The sequence below is a fragment of the Sebastes umbrosus genome, chromosome 6, assembly GCF_015220745.1.
Source record: "Sebastes umbrosus isolate fSebUmb1 chromosome 6, fSebUmb1.pri, whole genome shotgun sequence".
Classification (NCBI taxonomy): Eukaryota; Metazoa; Chordata; class Actinopteri; order Perciformes; family Sebastidae; genus Sebastes; species Sebastes umbrosus.
This window is the reverse complement of record NC_051274.1, coordinates 19,235,093-19,259,771: the sequence shown is the minus strand read 5'-3', so window position 1 is coordinate 19,259,771 and position 24,679 is coordinate 19,235,093. Positions and strand designations below refer to the sequence as shown.

Below are 24,679 nucleotides of genomic sequence, written 5' to 3'. Positions count from 1 at the left end.
TAGGATGTCAATATGTTTTATTATAGATTTTTTTAATCTATGGTTCTGCAGTGCTCATAGAGCTTGTATAAAAGCTTTTATCCCACAAACAACACAAACATTTTGATAAATAAATAGACAAAAATAGATCAACATTCACAGGACATTTTTCCCCACACATTCATTGGTGCGCCTATCTTCATTAGGAATCCAAAGTGAAAAATCACAAAAGCAACAATTTCAAGTTCTACTTTACACACAATCGAGTGGCATGACCCTCACCAGAGACTGAAAATAAACACAGGGAAGTTAATCTAGGGAAACCGAACTGGAGCCGCGAGTGGAAATGAGAGCAATTTCCAATTTTCTGGAGCATAATTATTCTCCTGTAAGCTAGGTGTTATGTTTTTGAAAATTATTAGTTCTACCCGAGACGTTTCATTAGCTTTAACTCTCTCCTGCATTTCTCTTTGTTTGCTTCTTTGCTGGAGGGTGTCGTGGTAGCTTGTGCGTCACTTCTGATATTTTATCTTCATTACATATGTATGAATATATGTGTTAGCTCAGAATCATTAATGCATACAAATGTGGAGACCCGGAGAGAATTAAATCTAGTTCAACAGGAAGCTAGTCAAAGCAGCAACCTGTGGCTTATTACAAATCCCACTTTAAAAATGTAACCTGTAGCGATGTTATGTTGCATCCTTCCCCTGACCAGACCTTAAATAAGCTAGTGCCACATAAAGAAGAACAATACAAAAGTGAAGAGAACAAAAGTGAAAACGTGCTCTAGTATTGCTTTACTTAGAAACTGTCCCTCTGGGCTTCTCTCTCATCCTCCCTTTAGACCTAAACCTTTATGAAAGAAACACCTGGGAAAAGATTCTCAGGATCAACGAAACTTCCTGTGTTTTGTTAGCCAGGAACAATATGGCATTTATATGGGAAATATTATTTTCACAGATTTTTGTTTAGCTTCATTCAGTGTTACAGTTTTCAAATCCAGTTTAACAGGAACTCCATTGTGATTTGACACATTCACGCTCACTTTGTGCACTAAAAAACGCACCGAAGGGGCCGACAGACTTCTCTTGTCACATAAAAATTAGTGGCAGGTGAACAAACAAGAAGTGCACGTGACTGACACTGAAAAGAGGGCTTGTCTACACACAGAGACAGACAGACAGACAGACACCCTCCGCCCAGGACACACAATGTCCATTCATTGTTTTTCTTATGAACTGAAAGTGTCTGTTCAGCTCACAGAAGTTCTGCTTCATCCTCGTCATTCTCAGAGCCCGAGGGTCCCTGGCGAACTTCTTCATACCACTTGTTGGTCAGGGTCTTCATCTGGATCCGGCCATGTAACAAGTCCTGTGAGACACCACATGACACGCACAAATCGGCACGTCAGCACACGTGAATGAACCTACAGGAATAGTCACATGAACGGGGCAGAGGTGTAGACAAAATAACACATCTAAGAATATAGTAGCCCAGCAGCTACATCCAATTAGGTGAAGCTCTTAATGTTCTGTTTTTCTTAATACCGTGAGAGGTTTTTGATTTAACATCTAGTTGAGGTTTTTTCTTTTTGGCAGAGTTTGAAACTTTCCCCCTTGCCAACTTACATCATTTAGCACTCTTGTGCACCAGCAATTTGGGCAGAAATTACTGTAAATCATAACTACAATAGCTGCTACACAAGAAAGTGATATTAAACTACAAATGGTATACTGTATGTACCCTCGACAATCACCATTTTACAGGTGAATTTTTGAAGTCAGCAACAGGAAATGAACAGAGCTGGCTACAAGATATTTGCTAACGATAAACTACGGGGGATATTTACCTTCAGGGACACAAACTTTTGTGTCACCACAATGCTTTTATTGTGAAAAAGTCATAGGAAATGCAATGTGTTGGTCGCCAAGTTAGCGGAGCATCGTTAGCGTTGCTATTCTTCACTTAAAAAAAGGTTTAATCAACCAGATAAGGACACAGTCAGCAAATCAGTTTATAATATTACAGGCAGCAATAGTACAAACAGAAAGAGCCAAAGTGGGCTGTAGGCGACAGGCTCTTACTGGGGTTTGTCACCAGCACACCTTCAACACAGTTAACAACTTCACCTTACCTTGTGGTGCAGTGCGACCGAGATTTGACACAGATTTACACCTGCTTTTCCTGGATGTTACATCTCACATGCAGTGTCTTCTGCCACAGTGGTCAGTCAGCAGGGATAAATTAGCTGCAGCTGATATTTCAGAAATTGACATTCTCTTTGCATATTTTTTGCTTCTAAACAGGAATGCCTTAAAATTAGAGGTGTCAAAGTTAACGCGATAACGCAAACTTGTTTTAACACCACAATTTATTTTAACGTATTAACACAAGAGGCTCCATTTTAAGGGTAAAGTGAAGATATTGGCATCATATGAAACTCGAAAACCTAAGGAATTCATTGGTGCCAACCATGTCATACTAGCTTGTCTCAAAGGGGGCTTAAGGGGTCCCTTGACCACTGACCTCAAGATATGTGAATGAAAATGTGTTCTATTGGTACCCACAAGTCTCCCCTTTACAGACATGACCGCTTTATGATAATCACATGCAGTTTGGGGCAAGTCATAGTCAAGTCAGCATATTTGTATGCTAAATGTAGTACCTGTGAGGGTTTCTGGACAATATTTGTCATTGTTTTGTGTTGTTAATTGATTTCCAATGGTAAATATATACATACATTTGCATAAAGCAAACATATGTATCCACTCCCATGTTGATAAGGGTATTACTTTACAAATCTTCCTTTAAGGTACACTTTAATCAGATAAAAAATGTGCAATTATTTTATGATTAATTGCGATTAACTATGGACAATCATGCAATTAATCGCGATTAAACATTTTACTCGATTGACAGCCCTACTTAAAATACATATTGCGTGAGCCCAAACAGTTACAGTTTGGGCAGTTACAGCAAAGCTGCTTTTCTTCTATTTTACCTGTTCAAAACCTCAATGCAGTCATTCTCTTCTGAGAAGAAGTCAGTCTTTGAGTGCTTAAAAAGGGGCCACAAATACTTAAGTATCCCTGTATGGCTTCAAAAGTTAGGAACGAACTGAACGAAAACAATTACAAAGTTCATTACGCAGTATTGACATTTACTGTGTGGTTATTGTGTTATTTGTGAAGCAATTCTGTTTATTGGATGTCAAACACAAGGGGCCCTATCTTATAACGCAGCGCAACTGTAATTGCTAATTTCAGACAGACGTAGTTGTCATTTTCACGGCCAGCGTCCACATTGTACGAGCAGCAAATGTACTTGCGCCCATCTGTGCACCCATGGGCGTGTTGGTTTTACAATGAGGTGTGGTCAGGCACATTGTTGGTGCAGAAAGCAAATGCACCATTGACCAACAAAAACCAGGTCTAAAGTCAATGGTGCAGTATTTTCCTGCTACTTAAAGGGCACATTATTCAAATAATAAGATGCATCTACATAGGCAGATTCCCAACATACACTCTGCTTGTTACACACTCAGGGACGTGCAGCAGTCCTCCTCCTCAATTAAATAGGTTAGGGCTGCATTTGCTCATACACGGTCATTTGCAGTTATTGATGGGACAGAGGATTGGGAGACAACGGAGACAGAGAGTCCACCAGCCAAGGACCACATACCTGTCCCTTCCCTCCCTTCACAATATGCCACAGCAACATTAATTCAGCGCACCCCCCGTCAATGGACCGCGACAAATAGTAAACAGAGTGCCCTCCCAATCAGTAAACAGAATAAGAAACTCATCAATATAAGACAATTCTAGGGCTCTACTGAATAGTTGGAAGCTTCATTCATAATGTTGACATATTATTTCTAAATCAACATTTGCATGACTATTCATTCTGTCTAAACCCGGTATTTCTGCACAGATGCAGATAAAGATCCGGCTACGCTAATATTATTAGTATTATACTATTTGTAGAAATAGATTCCAATGGTGGCTGCGTTGGATTGTTATTATGCGGCTTCCCAGGTGACTTATAGGATTTCTGTCTCCCTCACTTACCTCCTGGGTGAGCCTGCGAGTGAAGAAGGGGTTGAGGTATTTAGCATCAAGCCACATAAAGCCCTTCAGATCTTGTCTCTGGTAGATATGAGCCTCGTACTCCTCCTCTGTCAGCTCCGATAGGTGCTCTGACTCAATGGTATTACCCTGGAGAGAAGGGAGGAGCAGAGAGAAGGGAAGTCAGATAAATAAATATATAGAAAGACATGAAAGGAGAGCGGCCAACAAACGAGGCAGAGGTGAATGAGGTGGAGGAGAGGAAGGTGGGTGCAGGGAAAAGTCCAAAATGACGGGAGAGCGGTGAGGGTGATGAGGTCGTACAGAGAAGGACCAGAGTTGAGGAAGAAAGAGCAGCGGGAGCAAAGAGAGGGAATTACAAAGAAGGCATGAGAGCATAAGGAAAAAAAGGAAGGCTGATAGATCTAGCTGCTGGAAGCCCCGGCGTGTAACACTAAGCTTTGGAAGACATCAAATACTGTACACAAAACACACCACCACACGCCACCAATGACCTCAATGGTTTGATGTACTTCAAAAGAATGACCGAGAGCAAACGGAGTCATCTGAAATATTAAACACAATGGCTTGTATTCTGGTGTGTCTGGGAAATTGTATTCATTCTAGCTGTTAGGGTTTATTTATTATGTGCTTGTCTGAGTTTTACAGTCACTAAGTGTGCAGCTGTGATGAGGGTGGTCTGCTCCCCGCTGATTCAGTGTCCTTCACACAAAAACATCAATCGACGCTTTGATGTTTTTCCCTCTGAGGAGAACAGTAAGTCTGATGGCAGATGAGAGGACGACACAGCTACTATCAATGCAACCAATAAACTGTTCGTGTGCATGCGTGCGTGCGTGCGTGCGTGTGTGTGTGGGTGTGTGTGTGTGTGTGTGTGTGTGTGTGTGTGTGTGCGTGAGTGTGTGTACAGATCGAGGTGAAACCTAAGTGCTTCAGCCGTTACCATTTTCTCTGTCTTGCTGAGAGTGATGTCTTTCTTGCTCTTACGCCGCGACTGGCTTTCCTCAATGTCCATGATGCGGATGAGTGGCATGGTCCCGCCCCCCATGAGGAGGATGGTGAAGAGGACGATGATGATGGTGGTGGTGCCAATGAGTTGCCGTTTCTCAATGGGCTCCAGGTTCAGATGGAGGCTCAGCGCGTAGGGGATAGCACCTCGCAAACCTACCGGACAAAGAAAAAGATGAAGGAACGGGAACTATGAATCGGCGTGAATATGAGAACACGTACTTGTAAATGTTTTATCTTCAGAAACATTGTAAATGTTATTATGTACGGTGTACTTATTTCTTATTCATATTAAAGATATATAATGTAAACTGAAATCTGGACACTAGTACGCTTGATATGTTTTAATCGTTTCATTTATATATATATATATATATATATACACACACATATAGGGCTGCAAATAGCAATTATTTTTATTATCAAATAATCTGCGGATTAATTTTCTACTGATTGACTAATCGTTTTGTCCATAAAATGTCACAAAATAGTGAAAAATGCACATTTTATCAATGTCCCACATAACATACAGTATGACATAGAAAAGCAGCATTTTTTTTTACATTTGAGAAGCTGGTATCAGAGAATATCTGCATGCCAAAACAAACGACTTTTTTTTTTTTTTACTGATCATTAAAATAGTTGTAATTATCAATTAGTGGTTCCCAACCTTTTTCCTTAAGGGACCCCTTTTCTATCATTGAGTAGACTGATGACCCCTGACTAAATGACGTATTTGATGGATATTTCATATCATAATCAATACATAATAATAACAGAACAGAACAACTGTTATGTTTTAACAATCATACTTAATAGACTTCTTTTTTGACAAATGCACCGTTTTCTTCTCCCTGACGCTTGGCCATTGTTCCATTAGTTCTTTGGTTGTTTTAACTGTGCCCTTCTCCCGTGAGATTTGTTTTAAGTTTACATCTGAAATAATAATCTAAACTGTAAAAATTAACAATTTCATTTGGTGTTCTTCACAGAAATTAAGGAAATGCTGATATAGGCCAACTGTATTTTTTTTTTTTTTAAGTTTTCTTACACCCCTTAAAATTAAGAAGGCCTCGTGACCCCTTGTGAAGTTTAGGTGACCCCTAAAGGTGGTCGGGACCCCCAGGTTGGGAACCAGTGAAGAAATTGACTACTTCAGCTCTGGTTGTTATTATACTTTCATTTGCACCCAGAGACATGCACACTGTGTTAGGGCAATGATCATTCTTAGACAGCAACACATAGCCTGTCGTTCTTATGACACATTAGACAAAAAGGTTCACTGTATCATCTCACCACTAAACCACATGATGAACATCATTTTGGGTGTGATCTTGTGGTCTCTGAAAAAGTTCAGCAGGAACGACAGAGGGAAGATGTTCACTGCTCGGCCGAGAAGAACCAGGACCTACGGAGAGGAAAAACAGCCGTCACGCTGACAATCGTGGGAATGATCACCAGGAGTTGAATCAACATTCAGACATCATTTAAAAATGTAAGAGCACTTACTATGCACCAGATGACGAAAGATATTTCAAAGTTATGAGGGAAGCTGAAGATGGAGAGACCAAGGAAGGCAAACACACATGTCTCTGGAGAGAAAATTTGAAAAACAGTGAGGAGAAGTTATTGTAAAATGAAAACAATTAGGGGAGGGGAGTTATTAGGGGGAAGAGATTAAGTTCACTGACCACACATGAAGGCCATTGTGCGCAGTGTCTGCTGCATGAGGATCTGGGTGACAGGAGACAAGTTGTGATGGGTGTAGTGAGACATTGCGATTCCCGCAAACAGGATGGACATTATTCCTGTAGGTGGAGAGAAATAATGGCATTAAAAAAAAAGTCATAAAAGTAAAAAAATCTTTTTGTCATGCGTTGAAGAGTATGTGCCTGTGTATGTGTGCACCCACCAGACAGCTTGATGCCTTCTGCCAGACCGTATGGAAGGTACGCGAAGATTATCATCATACCAAACTCCAGTGAAGGAGTCTTCCTCAGATCAAAGTGTTTTAAAAACTAATCAGTGAGTTAGGGAATTCAAAACAAGATGAACACACACACAGGATTTTTAAAATTCTCTCTCTAACACACACACACACACATACACACAATATGAGTCTGGATACAAGAGCCGAGATGAGTCCAGTGAGGGTTCCCAGGGCAGCAGAACCAAAAAACATTTTAAGGAAATAACCCAACGCTTGCAAAAAAGTCTCCCAGCCTGTAACCATGGAGTTGTCTGAGCGGGAAAAGAACCCCTCCGCCGTGCTGAAAGACAAAAAAAAAAAAGAAGCCACAACATTACAGTTAAACAACCTGTGTTGTAGTATCTCTATCTGACCCTAGAGGGCAGAAAAACTCCACCATTGAATCCTACAAACTCACAAGTATGCGAGATTGCCTGTGAGAGATTAGAGTGTGCAGAGTTTGTAATCATGCTTGCTGAAAAGAGGTTGGTTGTGTTGTGTCACCCCAGTGACTTAACAGGAAACAGCAACATAAAGGGATTTATTGTGAAATTTGGCCACACAAGGGATACATTTAAATACTCTGAGTAGAGCTGCAACGATTAATCCATTAGTTGTCAACTATTAAATTAATCGCCAACTATTTTGATAATGGATTAACCGGTTTGAGTAATATTTTAAGATAAAAAAAAGTAAAAATTCTCTGATTCCAGCTTCTTAAATGTGAATATGTTGTGGTTTCTTTCCTCCTCTATGACAGTAAACTGATTATCTTTGAGCTGTGGAGAAAACAACACAATTGAGGACGTCATCTTGAGCTTTGGGAAACACTGATCGACTTTTTTCACCATTTTGCAGACCAAACAGCTAATCAATCAATTAATCGAGAAAATAATCGACAGAGTACTCGACAATGAAAATATCGCTAGTTGCAACTATACTCTGAGCCACAATAACTTATTTTTAAATGTCAAATGTACATCTTAAAGAGCAGCATGACTCTCAGGCACATTTAGACACAGTAATGCTCAAGCCTTTACTCGACATTCTCTCACTTGATTTATTCTTTAGGTGGGTGAAAAGGATTTATCATCATGTTTACATCCCTAAAAAAACTAACTTTTTGGATGTTTTATAGTTATTGATGTAGTAGGAACACAGCCAATCTATTTAATCGTACAATTTAAATCCTTTTTTATAAAAAACAGTTATTCAGACAAACAGCCAGGCCACATATTGTCATTAATAATCTAACTTATAAACAAGCTCCAAGCATGCATGGCTGTTATAAACAACTGGGCCAAACTGTAAAGGAGCTTTCTAAGAAAGGCGGTCTGTGAGGTGCTAACAACAAGCAAACTGCCAGGGCTGTTCAGCCTATCCATTATTCATGCGTTCATTTACTCTACGGGGGCACGCCGACACTTGAGATCACTTTGCACATTTAGCTGGTTGTGAGTAGGAGAGATAAGGCAGCAATAAAGTGAGTAGTACAGAGACAGCAGATAGGGTGACAGTGATGCAGACAAACAAGGAAATCCTGCCAGCTGTCTGTTTCCGTCAAACTTGTCTGTCAAGATTTAGTTTGTGTGTTGGTGTGTGTGGCTACCAGTTTGCCGATATAGGACAATCCTGATAAACACTGATGACGGAGTGATACTCGAAATATACTACAGTGGGTTTCGCAACACTTGTACTGAAACATATGGGCAGCAAAGGGAGTGTTTTATAGATACTATGAAAATAGTACTATACTAGATGCTATGCTTGCTGGTCATGTTTTGCTTTCTACGGTTCTAATTTTATATGTTGTGTGTTTTATTTGTTTTTTATAATGACCAATTTAACATCAGGCCGAGGGACAACAGTGATGTTGATCAATGGGGATTGTCCCGGAGTATAAAAACATGAAAAAAAACAACAACAATCCTCATCTGTGAATGTTCTAAATGTCATCCACATTCATCAGATCACCGTTTTAAGTGCCAGTTTTTGGACTTCACCTTTAGCAAGTTTCGACAAAACATGTGACCACATCCTCTGCATTTGAAACCATGGTTTTGCCACAAAGTGCACGTCATCGAAGGCGATAAAATAGGTCAGTGGTTCTTTTTTCTCCCCCTCACATCCTGTTATAGAGTAATAAGAAAAAAGCAGGTGGGGTTCAAAGGTTGGAAGATGCCTGACTACACTCCGGCTGACATTCACAATACTGAGGAACCGATGTGTCACTGTTTTTGTGTTTTTGTGTTTTTGTGTGTGTGTGTGTGTGTGTGTGTGTGTGTGTGTGTGTGTGTTTTACTGCACCAGAGCAGATAATTAAACCCTGAGGTGAATATAAGTCAGACACAACAGCAGGTGATGAAATAAAGATACAAATATAGAAAATTACAGAAAACCTTGGCCATGTCTTCATCGTGCTATTTAAAGGAACAATGTGTAACATTTCAGGGGATCTATTAGCAGAAATGGAATATAATATTCATAACTATGTTTTCATTAGTGTATAATCACCTGAAACCCCCAAAAATCGTTGTGTTTTAGAATGAGCTTAGAATGAGCCGTTCAGATTTAAATAGTGAGCGGGTCCTCTTCACAGAGTCCGCCATGTAGCCAAGAACAGACAAACCAAACACTGGCTCTAGAGACGTTACCTGAAGGCCACCGTAGTTCTCCGACACACTTGTGAAACTGCGGTAACGTGAGCCGTAGAATGCAAAACCGTGGTACCGCCAGCCCCCGTCTGTCTTCTGTTGCTCTTAAAGTAGTGTTATTATGGTACGGATGACCTCTGAGTGAGGCGAATAGTGTTACCACAGTTTTGCACACGGCGGCTCACGTCACCACAGTCTTAGAAAGAGAGGAGTGAGCGGAGGAGTACTCAGTTGGTCACAATCTGCAACCGCACCACTAGATGTGGCCATATCCTACACACTGTACTTTTAAGGCACAAAAAGGTAAACTGAATTGTAAACACTATGGTTCTTTAATTCTTAGATTAGAACTAACATGTAAGAAAGTATATTGGTGCATCACAGATGCCTTCTTCCACTAAATTACATCTAACAGGGACATCACAGAGTGTGCACGTACCTGTGACGTTGAGAGTGTTTTCCTGAGTGTGCAACATTTTGGATGGTGGTACCGTATGCCTGAGCCTTTCATAACTGATCTAATATAATCTAAACTAATCTGCAGACTTTGTACACATCGTCCTTAGGGTTGCTGGTGGTGAAAAGCTGTGTAAACATCATGCTTGGGCAAATGAAAAATGTGCCATGGATGAATAAACGAGAATAAACGAGCCCTGTGGGCCGGCTAGAGACTCTTACTTCGTGAGGACAATGGAGACGGCGTCGTTGAGGATGCTCTCACCGAACACCAGCATCTGGAGGACCGGGTCCACGTTGAGGGCGTTAAAGATGGCGATGGTAGCTACAGGGTCCACAGCTGAGATCAGTGAGCCAAAGGCAAAGCTACAGCAAGGAAGAGTGAAAAAGAGTTACACAGTAGTCATAAGACACTTTTTACAGGCATTAACATACTTACAAAGAATTTAGAAATAGACACATGTCACAACTTCTGTACAAGGTCAGAGGGAGGCAGACAGGAAATGCGTCACAAACAAGAAAGCACATGTGTTCGCTCAGGGGGCACAATCCTACAAATTGTTATTTTAATAATTGCCATGATTTTTGGAGAATATATAAATCCACTATGAAACATCGTAAAATAAAAAAATATGTATTTTTAATGAACTTTTAATGAAAATTTGGATTAAATTACCATAATGGGAGGAGAGGTTAAAAGACTGTTTTGTTACAAATTAAAAAATGGCAGAAAATCTGTGTGGGGGAAAAAAAAATATTTGGATGAAGTATGTTTGGGAACAAGAACTCCAAGAAAGAAAAAAAGATTAGATTGATACATCTAGTCTAATCATTTCTTTCTGGGCTCATATCCTGAATTCCCCCCAAAATGTAATTAAAATGTGTCTAGCAGTTTCCAACATATCCTGCTAACAAACACAAACAGAGAGACAAATGGGGATGGGAAACATCCTCCTCACCTCCTCGGTGAAGGAAATGAACAGTGAACGCGAGACACAAACACTCATGCTGACTGTGCACCAATAAGGATACACATATGTGCACGATAACAACCCCAAGCTTCTCTATAAAAAAAACAGGGTGTGGAGTAGCATACTGCTCGTGTGTCAGTCATCACTGGCAGCTGGATTATCCGATTGTCTGGAACTGGTAAATAGTTCAACTCTTAAGTTTCTGAGGGCTTGGTTCTTAAGGTGGACTGAAGGCGTCAGAGGGTGATGCTATTATGAAATATTGTTATATATATATATATATATATACACATATATTAGGGATGTCAATCGATTAAAATATTTAATCATGATTAATGGCATGATTGTCCATAGTTAATCAGGATTAATCACAAATTAATCACATTTTTTATCTGTTCAAAATATACCTTAAAGGGAGATTTGTTAAGTATTTAATACTCTTATCAACATGGGAGTGGGCAAATATGCTGCTTTATGCAAATGTATGTATATATTTATTATGGGAAATCAGTTAACAACACAAAACAATGTACTGCATTTAGCATACAAATATGCTCAAATCATAACATGGCAAACTGCAGCCCAACAGGCAACAACAGCTGTCAGTGTGTCAGTGTGCTGACTTGACTATGACTTGCCCCAAACTGCATGTGATTATCATAAAGTTGGCATGTCTGTAAAGGGGAGACTCGTGGGTACCCATAGAACCCATTTTCATTCACATATCTTGAGGTCAAAGAGAGTTTAGAGAGTTATTTAACCTCCTTTGCGACAAGCTATTATGAGCCATAGTTGATCCATTGATACCAATGGATTTCTCCGGTTTTCTAGTTTCATATGATACCAGTATCTTCACTCTAGCTTTAAAACTGAGCACGCCAAAACTTCCAAAAGCTTGATTGCGTTAAAGTGTTAAAGAAATTAGTCGCATTGAAACAAATTTGCGTAAACATGTTATTATCGCATTAACTTTGACAGCCCTAATATATATATATATATATATACACACTATATACAGTATACACTATATATAGTATATATTCCTTGAAATCCAATACTCACCTATCAGTCATACTCATCTTATAGATCACATCAGCCTGAGAAAAACACATACCAAGACACACAGACACACAGCGATTGTTAAGAGTTGCAACAAAGGAGATCTGGTTACTATTACTCTGAACAATGAAGAGATAATAATGGTCTTTTACACTCTGTATTAACAAGCTGTTCCAGGACAGTCAAAGGGGAACACTGAAAATATTTAATCACACTCTTTCTCTGAAGAGTTCCTGGCAACGGAAGCGTTGTCGACAGACTACTACGATCCTCACCTGGCCAAGGAAATAGATGCCTCCTCCGACTATGAAAGCAGAGATAGCTGTGCCGATCACAGCAAAGAGACAAATGGAGCCCATGTTCTGGAAGAAGTTACCCTGAACGTACATGAACACACAGCGTAGGTATACATGGGGTTTAGTAGCATGACATTTGAAGTTACATGGTGTTACATAACAAGAAGCAGACATTACAGTGAAAAGTAGGGCACAGTACAGGTACAGAGAAAATAGTAATCACTTCACTGTGAGCAATGGAGCAGAATGTATCTATAAATAATATAATATAATAAATAATAAAATGCAACCTTTTTGCATTTGCCAATTCAGTTTAGACCTCAGTTACGATAATATATGACAATACAGGAAAAACATAACTGAAAGAGAGCAGAGCTGCTTATGCTTTGATGCTTTCATAAAGGGGCAAAAGCAGACTTAGAGCCTGCTTAGGTCCCTGTTCATGTCTTAATTTACTGTGAATGGCATTGTGCTGCATTTTCTAAATACAATAAAAGTACTTAAATGTTTAAGCATATTGTTATTTTTTTAATTTCTTATTGTGGGTATGATTCATGCTCTGCACATTTAGATGTTATTTTTTTTAACTGTTGTGGGCTGTCAATCAATTAAAATATTTAATCGCAAACCTTTCAAAAAGGGAGATTTGTCAAGTACCTAATACTCTTATCAACATGGGAGTGGGCAAATATGCTGCTTTATGCAAATGTATGTATTTATTTATTACTGGAAATCAATTTATAACACAAAACAATGACAAATATTGTCCAGAAACCCTCTCAGGTTATATATAATATATATATATAATATGGCAAACTGCAGCCCAACAGACAACAACAGCTGTCAGTGTGTCAGTGTGCTGACTTGACTATGACTTGCTCCAAACTGCATGTGATTATCATAAAGTGGGCATGTCTGTAAAGGGGAGACTCGTGGGTACCCATAGAACCCATTTTCAGTTCAAGGGACCTCTTTGAAAATGGCAATGACAGTATTTCCACGCTAAAATCTAGCGTAACTATGGAGCATTAGTTAGCCTCCTTCAAGGCAATCCAGTATGACATTCCTTAGGATTCCATCGGTTTAGTTAGTCTAGGTTCATATGATACCAGTATCTTCACTCTAGCTTTAAAACTGAGCCCACTAACCTAAAAATCCCAAGTTGCGTTGAAGAAATTAGTGGCATTAAAACGCATTTGTGTTATCGCGTTATTATCGCTTTAACTTTGACAGCCTTAGAAAAAAAAAAAATATATATATATATATATATATAGTTATACTGTATATAAATGTTGTGTTTACATGCTGTTTTGCACTTTTGAGTGCATTACATTCATACTGTGTCAAGCCTTATTTTACATCTTGATCCGTGTAAATTCAGCTTCACGCACACACTCTGCTGTACCTTGTGTAAAGAGTATCCAGATTCGAAGATGATGGGCGGCAGCAGCAAAAGGAAGAACATGTTGGGTCGGAACATTTCCTCCTCCTTTTAGAGAAGGACAGGGACAAAGTTACATACAATCCAAAAAAAAGTAGCAATGGTCAGGTCACAGACGAGTGATTGTAACCTTGGCTTGGAGTTGCACACTGACCAACAGTAACAAATTGTAGTGGCAGAGGGAAAGTTCAACTAGCTGGGAGCTGCAACTAGCGAAAACCTTCAGAAATCCTTTCAGATTAAATAAATCACAAAGTACAAAAGTATTACAAAGTAGTAAAGTTCTGCCATCTTCAATGAGCCTACAATGCTAAACAGTACCGTTATACATGAGCAAATTATGTGTGTGTGACTGAACGATAAAACACGTGCTTGTGATTATTACGCAACAAATATTCCCCAAGATTCATCTGACTGATGAAGGCCGGTTCAGTGACCATCAGCTGACTTAATACTTAGTCATGGAAGAGGGGAAAGTGTGACGGGGGAGGCCATGCCTGAGCTGTTAGTAACAGCCCTTCATCTGACAAAACTATTTGGATGCTGACCTCGGGATGACAAGCAAACATACACACACACACACACACACACACACACACACACACTCATCAGGTGCTCATCGGGGGGAATGCCCGCCTGCAAGCCAATTCATGCATTCCAACACTACAACTGACATTTCTCTTTCTTGCACACATGCTGTAAAAGGACACGTGAATACCTATATATGCTTTTTTTTTTAAATCATTGACTCTCATTCACACGCACACACACACACAGTGTATCCCAGTGACCATAGCTCTCTGATTATTTCAGCGATATAATGAAATCATTGTTGCTTCTCAGCTAAATGGGCCAGCCTCCAAGATCAGGCGTAGGCATCATGTGCCCGTGCATTACGCTCTGGCTGCCAATGTGTCTGTGCATGATGTGCCATGCGTTCTTGTATAAGCCAGTGTGTGTGTGTGTGTGTGAGTGCGTTCTGTGCATAATCTATGTTAGTAATGTACAAGTCAATATACAGTATGCATTAGTGAATGTTCATAGAGAGGATCTATTTCTGGGCCGCACTGCAGTTGTGTCTGTCAGAGAGATGGAAGAGGGCAGGCCCATATTTACTCCATCAAGTCAACAATCTCCCTCATTGTATTATGGGAGCCAGATTTGACAGCTGGTAGAGCCCGACTCTCGACCCCAATAACCTCACAAGCAGATGGGCATTAAGACAATTACTTCCTAAAAAGTATTTATTTCTGGAAGTGCTGCAGAGATGTGGTTTGTTATAGGTTAGCAGCATTGAATTAAACTGCCGAGAGGTGAGTCAGATAAGAGCATGATTTACTTTCTTCTGGCGAACACAGTTTTAATCTGCAATTATCCATTATTTGACATGGAGTGCCAACATTTGAATACACAGCGTGACTGGTGAAATTAACTTTTCAAAAAAGGGCAATTTATCAGAAACACGATGACATAGTTTCATCATCTTCTGAATTTATAATCCATTTTTCCTCATCTAACCAATTATTCAGGGTCATGACCCGAAGGAGCATGATGTGTTTGGCAAATGAGATGAGACAATACCACAGCACATTGATTAATTCAAAACCGTACACACGACTTTTGACTGTCAAGATGGTAACTTTGGCTCTAATGATACTTTTCATGACACCGACCAACTCTATTCTCACTACAAGCTCTGAAAAAATAGGCCAGGCATAGAGGATAGCCTATACAGGATGTACGCTGGAGTAAAAGGCTGTGCTTCCGCTTACTTTGTCTAATTATGCATTCAAATTTCAGGAAAAGTAGGCCAGCAAGGACTGCTCCCAGTTTACCACTTTCTTGACATTTATATCTGCCCGAATTCTACCCTCCAGACCAGGTAAAAGGTCAGGAATGAATACGAGACACCAGAAGGTATGCTATGCATGCATTACAATCTAAAGCTGTGCTCCTGCATGCATGTATGCTCATGTTTTACTACCACACATATGATGATGTCTACTGGAGAGACTGAGCAGGCACACACAGACTTTGCATATGCACATCTACGCAGATTTAAATAAGCAGATGTCAGCAAGCCAATACTTTGCATTATTTGTTGATAAGAGACTAATTTTAGAAGGGTTGCAATTAAAGGTTCAAATTACTGTCAGTGATGGAATGTTAATTACTTTTGTGATTAACTGATTAATCATTCAGTTAATAAAAGCCCAAGGTGACGTCTACAAATTGGTCGCTGTGCCAGGCAAACGGTTCAAACGCCAAAGATATTCAATTTATGATGATAGAAAACGAAGAAAAGCAACCAATCATCACATTTCAGAAGTTGAAACCAGCAAATGTTTGGAATTTTTGCTTGATAAATGACTCAAATGATTAATCAATTATCAAAATCATTGCCGATTTAATTACTGTTTCGATTCAGCTGTAGATTTTCGGTCAGAATGCACTAGATTGACCTCATCCTGTTCCGTCGCCTCAGAAGGTGTAACGAGATTTCAGAAACACTGATATTGATAGGCAGCAGAGAAATATATGTTGTAAGAGCAGGGAAGATGAAATGGATAAAACCAGAGAGCAGAGGATGGGCATACTCTGGGGAAGTGCTGAGACAGGGCTTGAAATAAATGAGAAAAGATGAATGCCAGAGATGAAGGCAGCGCAGTTAAAAGACGTCCGAGAGAGAGCAGGAAAAATACAAGCGGGAACGACTGGAGAGACCTTCGCTCAGAGTACAGGCTCCCTGGAGGCTCGGCTTTGACACACAGTGACATCACCACATGGGAAAAAGGCCCCTGGAACCACAATTAAAACCGTTCTCCCTGTGTCGCTCTCTCCACGGCGTGGGAGAGATCTATTAAAAGTATGTGCTGCCCTTTGGGGCTTAAAACACACCAATGCGGCCATTGAGGGAAAACGAGGCAACATAATACAGTACAGAAAGAAAACTAAATCTGGAGTACACTGTAGATGCAAATATATTCACCTATGTATCTCTCCCTGTGCTTCGCCTAGGAGACAAACTGCTGCTAGCGTGTTACTCCGTACCAGCATGCTATTTCTTCTTCAATCTGTGTCAGAGCACAGGGGAGAGATGGGCAGATGAGAGAACAGGAAAAGCGCGAACAGTACCAGAAAACATGCGCTTTTCTGGTACTGTTTTAGTTCACATGCTGGATTGTAGGGAGAGGACTGAAGAAGAGCAAAGAGAGCAGATTGGTGCTGAAAGGCCAGTGATGACAGGATGCTGCTGCCTGAGGGGTTTGTACACCCTTGGTGGTTTGTGGGACAGTCCCGGAGGCTTGCTAGATTAACCACATGGGCTTGCAGCTTCAGAAACATGCTAGATGGAGGAGACGGCGCCAGCATTAAAAGGTTGCTACAAGAGCGAGGACTCATCCAGATTAAAACCTGCAAAATGTGTGATTGAAAAAAAAAAAAAAAAGACCGATGCACTGACTGTTGTGGTAAAACATGGACCTGTGAGTAAGTGCACTGTCTGCACACAAGTTCAAAAGAGTTGCAGTTGAAAAAAATGATGCTGACAGAATCACAGTTTTGCCACTGGCTGTTGCTCAGTGAACAGGTTACATGGTGCATCCTGCTCTAAGGGGCTCTCTCAAAAACAAATAGGTCAGACATAATGGATTTGCATCATGGCCCGGGTCTTTTGAAGTCTCCGACGGCCTGAGCACTTAGCATATGCATGCTCCTGCAAAGATGCTGCTTCCCATCCCAGTGTAACTTCATTACTCTCCACTCAGACAGTTTTTATGATGCTGTGTAGGAATAACAGGCCATGAAGCCACTGCCTACTATATATGGACAGGTGAGCCGGTTAGAGTTAAACACAAACATAGTGATAGCGGATCTAGAGATTCACAGGACAGGGGTAAAGGGGCACCGGGGGCTCTGGTTACTAGTAGTGCCGATGACTCAGCAACACCCTGGGGCCCCCAGGGTAAAAAACAATGGGCCCCAGTGTGCAAGAAAACATTGACACAACCTGTCCTCTTTTCTGCCCTCCCCCTCACTCTGCATTTCTCTCTGCATCTCTTGTTCATTCGTTCTCTCACTCGCTGGCAGAGAACAAGGAATGTTAATTAAAGGCTGTGAGAACCAGGAGGAAAAAAGGCGGGCTCATAAGGACGCAGAGGGAAAGATAGCGAGCAAAGAATGGCGTGTCACTATGGGTAGGTAACAGAGGGGAAATAGAGAGATGAGATTTGTGACAAAAGCGGGAGGCCAGGAAATGAATGACTGGGCAAAAAGAACAGCACAAAAAGAGAGATAAAAATCGTGCAGCACAGGGACGGCAGATGTTTATTGGGGTGGGTGGGGAGTTCCCGGAGAATTCGCTGTGGGATAAATAGCATCATATAAGAACTAGGAAAAGTGGTTATATATACTCTAGGCTTGATGCATTATGTTTTCAATAAGCAATGCAGATGTTTGTCCCCCACCCTCTAAATTGTGGTTAATATAAAAAATGCACTGGGTGTAGCTCTTTAGTTTATGGATTTGAAGCAACTCTGTCCTGTATTTTGTTTGAGTTTGTGTGGTGTTGTGGAGGAATGTGGCTGTTTTGCCTCATGCTAAATGAATTAAACCAAACTAAACACCATTAATTGTGTGTTAATTGCGAACAAAAATTGCAGGCCAGAGCGGTGTGGACACAAAGAGCTGTGAAGCAGGGTGTGAACAAGGAGTCAAACTATACCTTCCAGTTGGCCAGTTCCTGGAACTCGATGATCTTAATGAAGCCTCCCATTAGAATCCCTGGAGAGAGAGCGGGGAGAAACGAAAAACAATACCACTGTTTAAATATTTTACCCATTTCATATGAAAATTTCAATACAACCAGAACACAGATGGAGTGACAACCTGAGGCAAAGTGCTATTTTAGTGGTTAAAACAAACGGATGCCTGGCATATGTCCAAAAGAGGAGTGTAAAAGGGCTATTGTCTTTAGTTTTGTCTTTGAGAAAGTCCCCTTGGGCCTTCAGCTCTCTCGTTACACAGCCCAGGAGAACATTAATTAAAAGGGCGAGGAAAACACAAAGACGTGTAAAGGGCAAAGAAAGAGAGAGATAAGAAGGAAAAAGAAATTAAGCATCAAAGCATCGTGTAGGACCCAGCTATATGTGGCAGATGGAAGGGGATAGCGCAGAGGAAAAGACACAATGAGTAGATGAGAGAGAGAGAGGAAATGATGAGGAAGGAAGAGCAGTCCTTCCTGATCTGTAAGCAGAGTTTTATCTCTCTTCAGCAGAGCCCCCTACTCCAAACACTGGGGCGAGCTGTGTCTCATGTGCAGCATGCAGGTCAGGCAAGAGGAAAAGGCCTTCAGGGTCAAGACAGATGTGTGTCACTGAGTTTGAGTGAGTATAATTGCACAAACATGTAAAGAAGAGACAATGGGAGGCATTAGAGGATGTAGAAATAACCTAAAGTGACCTCACACAAGAAGCAAAATATTTTTTTTTACAACAAACCACTTCCTAGATCTCGGATAAGGCTATTAATGATACCATTGGGTTAGCCTTTGCTCTTTAGACGATTACTTAGTCTTATGACTTATGACTTAGTCTTATAACTTATGACTTGTGACTTATGACTTATGACTTATGACTTATTTCCAAGAAACCTATGAGCACATCTCTGGTAAACGCAATATCTAAAGTGGTGCTTTTGTGTGATTCTTTGTGGAGAAACTCAGTTTTACAGATTTGTTGATTAAATCGACTAATCGATCAGTCGACTAATAATTTCTTAAGTCGAGGACAGCCCTAAAACTTTGAGAAAAAGAGAAATCTAGATGTTTAAGTCACTGCTGGACAAACACACATTGGCAATAATGTTACAAATTTTCTCTGACACATAATATGTCTAAGAGAGAAAAACACAAGGAAAAGTGTCCGGAGTAAAAAATGTCATCATGAGATTTACATTTTATCAGCTCTGAAAAAAAAAAAAAAAATACTGGAAAACTCTCAAATCTCAACAATAGCCTGCCTTTTAACAGGATTTCCTAGAGAGCTCTTAAATACAGAAACAATGTACATTCCATGACCCAGCCTGTGCAGAGCAACATGTTAACTAAGAAGTACTCACCAAGAGACACGACGGCCACACTCTCTGGAAGAAAATGCAGTTTGAACTTGATGAGCAGGTGCACCAATATGATGCAGATACCTGGGGTGAGTGGGGAGAGCAAAGAACACTGAATGAACATTTGGGACAAATACATCCATGTCCCGAACATCATGTCACACCAACTCAAATCCGCTCCAAAAATAGCCCCCACATCATATAGTATTAAGATCTTTTCTCTGGCTGCTTTCCTTCACACAAACTTCTGTAGGCTGAACAGAGATGTCCGTGAATAATCCTGTAGCTCTAACGTTGTTTCCTCTCATTGAAAGGCTAGATACTTGAATTAACATCCCATTTAGTCTATGAAAATATTGCAAATGAGTTAAGGGCTGCAACTAACAATTATTTTCAATGTTGATTAATCTGTTGATTATTTTCTTGATTAATCGATTAGTTGTTTGGTCTATAGAATCTCAGAAAATTGTGAAAAGTGTCGATCAGTGTTTCCCAAAGCCCAAGATGACGTCCTCAAATGTCTTGTTTTGTCCACAACTCAAATATATTCAGTTTGTAAAGGAGTAAAGAACCCAGAAAATATTCACATTTAAGAAGCTGGAATCAGAGAATTTTGACTTCCTTTTATTAAAAAATTACTCAAACCGATTAATTGATTACCAAAATAGTTGCCGATTAATTTAATAGTTGACAACTTGGTCGATTAATCGATTCATTGTTGCAGCTCTAAATGAGTTGCTTGACATAAATATGTCTAGAAAGCAGTTGCTTGACATTTAAAATGATACTTCTGAGACTGTACAATAACGATAATTGCCCCCAATTAAAACATCAAATTAGGTTGTGACAGTACAATAGGCAACCATGTATATCAATGTGCTAAATCTGTGCTTATGCATATTAGCATAATTATGATGACAAACCCCAAGGCCACAATGAAGTAAATGGCAATTCATACATACAGCAGAAATGCAGTGCAGCAATTGAGACAGAGTATGCGAAGCAGAGGTCGCTTCATCAAAGCTGGACTGTTTTGTCATGAGGGAGATGTTAAATTCAAGCCTAATTAAAGCACATAAGCTACATAATGTTAATATGATTTCCCGGAAGTGCTATTTAGGACTAATGTGTGGTTTCTATATTGTACTCTGAAGTGGCCTCTCATTTATTGATCTCTACCATCTCAGTCAAACCACTGATGAGATGGTATTAACTGTAGAAGGCAAATGACTATGATTTTCTGCATGTTGTACTTCTTGCAACCAATCAAATGTTTGCTACGCTGAGACGTTCGGTTCAAGACCAAGTAACATGCTTGTGTGTCTACAAAGCGAACGAGTCTAATTGGTAACCTGATGCATGATTTATGCCACTTTGTTGGTACAAACATTCACAGTCGTAAGCATGTGACTTAACATGCAGTGAACTAAAGTGCATAAAGGGGCACTTTGTGTCTGAAGACGCTCTTCATGACCTTACACATACTGGATTAATGTGGAACCACATCCTTTCCTTTACCCACTTCCTTCATCCTGAATCACGACCAGCACATCTGATTTAACGAATCACTAGAGTGGCTATACATTTGCCCTCCATTATTAGCTGCATGATGGTCTAAGTTATGTATACTGGAAAAACAAAGTTTGGAAACTTGTGTTTGGTGGATTATTTCTCTGTTGTTACAATGCTAATTGGCATTGTATTTTACATCGTTGGAAAGCCTGTTTATTTACCTTCGCAATGATGTCCAACTTGTTAGGATCATGCATTTGTGGGATGAGCAGCACAGCTGATTATGTGGGGAGCGCCCAAGAAAAATTTGCCAAAATGCTCTGCCAATGGTAAACAGTGTATTCTCATAAGGGTACCAGGAAGCCTGCAATGACTGCCCTTCACCGTCTGGCCCGTTTGCGCTGGTGTCGACAACACAGACAATGGAACCTGAACATGTGGGGGAATGTCATGTTCAGTGATGAGTCCAGGTTCTGTCTGTGAAAGTTGGATGGCAGGGTCAAAGTATGGAGACGACGCAGAGAACGCTATGCTGATTGTTGAACCGATGGAGTAACAGCTTTTGGTGGGGGCAGTGTCATGGTGTGGGGCGGCATCTCCCTCACTGGTAAAACAAGGCTTGTCATCATTGAAGGCCATCTAAATGCAGTCAGATATCGGGATGAGATTCTGCAGCCAGTGGCGATCCCATATCTCCACAATCTGGGACCTAACTTCATCCTCCAAGAAACAACGCTTACCCCCACAGAGCCAGGGTTATCACAGACTACATCCACAATGTGGGAGTAGAGAGAATGGAACGGCCTGCCAAGAGTCCACACCTCAACCCAATTCAACACTTGTAGGATCAGCTTGTACGTGTTAGAGTGACTGACACAACCTCGCTGGCTGACCTGCAACGAATCCTGGTTGAGGAATGGAACGCCATCCCACAGCAATGTGTGACCAGGTTGGTGACTAGCATGAGGAGGAGGTGCCAGGCTGTTGTGGCTGCGTATGGATCTTCCACCTCTACTGAGGCTCCTGACGGTGTATTAAATGAATAAAGTGTAAAATTGCCAATATGTCTTGTTTGTTCCTTGTTACTGATAGAGAGTTCAATCATCCAATCCACCAAACAACTCAAAACAACATGAGAATACACTGTTTACCATTGATGGAGCATTTTAGCAAATTTTTCTTGGGCGCTACCCACATAATCAGCTATGCTGCTCATCCCACAAATGCATGATCCTTACAAGTTGGACATCATTGCGAAGGTAAATAAACAGGCTTTCCAACGATGTAAAATACAATGCCAATTAGCATTGTAACAACAGAGAAATAATCGACCAAACACAAGTTTCCAAACTTTGTTTTTCCAGTTTATATTGCGTGAACCACAACGATGAAGCAACAGAAAGACTACCAACCGATAACCAGCAGGCTGAAGAATATGGTCAGTCCGCTAGACTGCTCTTCTTCCTGGGCCTTGACGCCTGTCTGCACGGGCAGGATGGGCTTGGCGGTTGGGGGCGCCGGGGTCGTCGGCTTGACAGCAGGTGTTGTAGAGTGGAGCGTCTCGTTGCTGTAGTTATCGGTGTCATTGGACCTGCAGCAAGGAGACAAGGAGTCAGGAGAAAAAGCATGTTGATGTGATGCATTCAATAGATAGATAGATAGATAGATAGATAGATAGATAGATAGATATGCTATAAGCTATGTCATGTTTCAGTGGAAATGATACCATTATTTAATACTTCAGAAAACTTGCGTGATATCACTTCAGCTATTCGCTTATTTAGATTTTATTTGCATAAATAAGTTATTAAAAATACAGCATATTTTGTGAGCGGAATCTGTGCTTTTACTCTACATGTTTTCTTTATCAAATTACACTTTTGTGATCAGTTAGTTGCATTAACCTCTACCAAAGGTTGCCTCTTGTAAGCCATGCATACACTTCAGAGAGATTTTTATAGTTGTAGGTAGATAGGTAGATAGGTAGATAGGTAGATAGGTAGATAGGTAGATAGGTAGATAGGTAGATAGGTAGATAGGTAGATAAGTAGGTACGTAGATAGGTAGGTAGATAGATGGGTAGGTAGGTAGATGGGTAGGTAGGTAGGTAAATAGATAGGTAGGTAGGTAGGTAGATAGATAATAGATAGGTAGATAGGTAGATAGGTAGGTAGGTAGGTAAGTACGTAGATAGGTAGGTACGTAGGTAGATAGATGGGTAGGTAGGTAGATGGGTAGGTAGGTAAGTACGTATATAGGTAAGTACGTAGATAGGTAGGTACGTAGATAGGTAGGTATGTAGGTAGATAGATGGGTAGGTAGGTAGATGGGTAGGTAGGTAGGTAGGTAGGTAGATAGGTAGGTACGTAGGTAGATAGATGGGTAGGTAGATAGATGGGTAGGTAGGTAGATGGGTGGGTAGGTAGGTGGATAGGTAGGTAGGTAGATAGATAGATAGATAGATAGATAGATAGATAGATAGATAGATATTCTTAATTTTACACCTAGTCCTAAAACTAATAAAACATGTTTTATATTAATAATAAGGGGAATTAACTAGTAACTTCTGAATGTTACAACAACTTCATTTGAACCTCTCTTGCTCTAATCACAACACTTGACTGCACTGTAGGTTAACTTAGTAACGCCACGTGTCTTCTAGTTGTTAGTTAGCTAGTCTGCAGTAACCTTAGAAACCGGTTTAGTAACATGACATACATTGTGAAGCTACTGCTAGCTAGCTACATTGGGCTAAGTTCCTCCACAGTGAGAGTAACGTCTCTCCTAATCAATATGTGTTGCATCAAACCTGACAGACTGTCCATCTTTCTGTGGGTCGATTGGATCGTGTGAATCTTCTTTTCCATGGTTTGTTGATAGTTGCTGGTTTTCAGTATCCTTATGGTTCACAGCTGCTCCGTCCGCATCTCTCTCACGCACATCCAACGAGTTTAATTGCAACGGGTTTACTAATAACAGCAAAAAGGACAGCAGCAAAACCTTATAGTTAACGCCTATCATTCTCAAATGAGCGCATTTAAACCCAAAAGCAACGTTTTGTTATAAAAAAGACTGGAAGTTCCATGTCGACAGCTCTATCTGTTGACGTCACACAACTCCACTTCCGGGTAC

General features: G+C 40.4%; 1 protein-coding gene across 1 annotated transcript; it reads right to left on the bottom strand.

Moving 5' to 3' along the window:
• Positions 1 to 24,679, bottom strand: slc9a8 (solute carrier family 9 member 8). Its single transcript, XM_037773098.1, has 16 exons — positions 24,357 to 24,679; positions 22,960 to 23,138; positions 20,039 to 20,119; positions 18,645 to 18,703; positions 13,886 to 13,969; positions 12,460 to 12,561; positions 12,188 to 12,222; positions 10,377 to 10,520; positions 7,204 to 7,345; positions 6,988 to 7,093; positions 6,767 to 6,883; positions 6,585 to 6,667; positions 6,372 to 6,483; positions 5,011 to 5,231; positions 4,050 to 4,196; positions 1 to 1,353 (listed from the first exon to the last, which is right to left on the bottom strand). Exons 1-16 carry the CDS (start codon positions 24,566 to 24,568, stop codon positions 1,240 to 1,242), a joined length of 1,938 nt encoding a protein of 645 aa, XP_037629026.1. The 5' UTR covers positions 24,569 to 24,679; the 3' UTR covers positions 1 to 1,239.

Bases quoted from the DNA above. Each gene is read 5' to 3' on its own strand.
- slc9a8 (XM_037773098.1), bottom strand. From the start codon at position 24,568: ATGATAGGCGTTAACTATAAGGTTTTGCTGCTGTCCTTTTTGCTGTTA. The intron at 12,562-13,885 runs GTACAGCAGAGT...ATGTACGTTCAG, and splicing joins CTGGATACTCTTTACACAAG to GGTAACTTCTTCCAGAACAT. The intron at 4,197-5,010 runs GTAACGGCTGAA...CCTTCTCTCCAG, and splicing joins TCAGCAAGACAGAGAAAATG to GGTAATACCATTGAGTCAGA.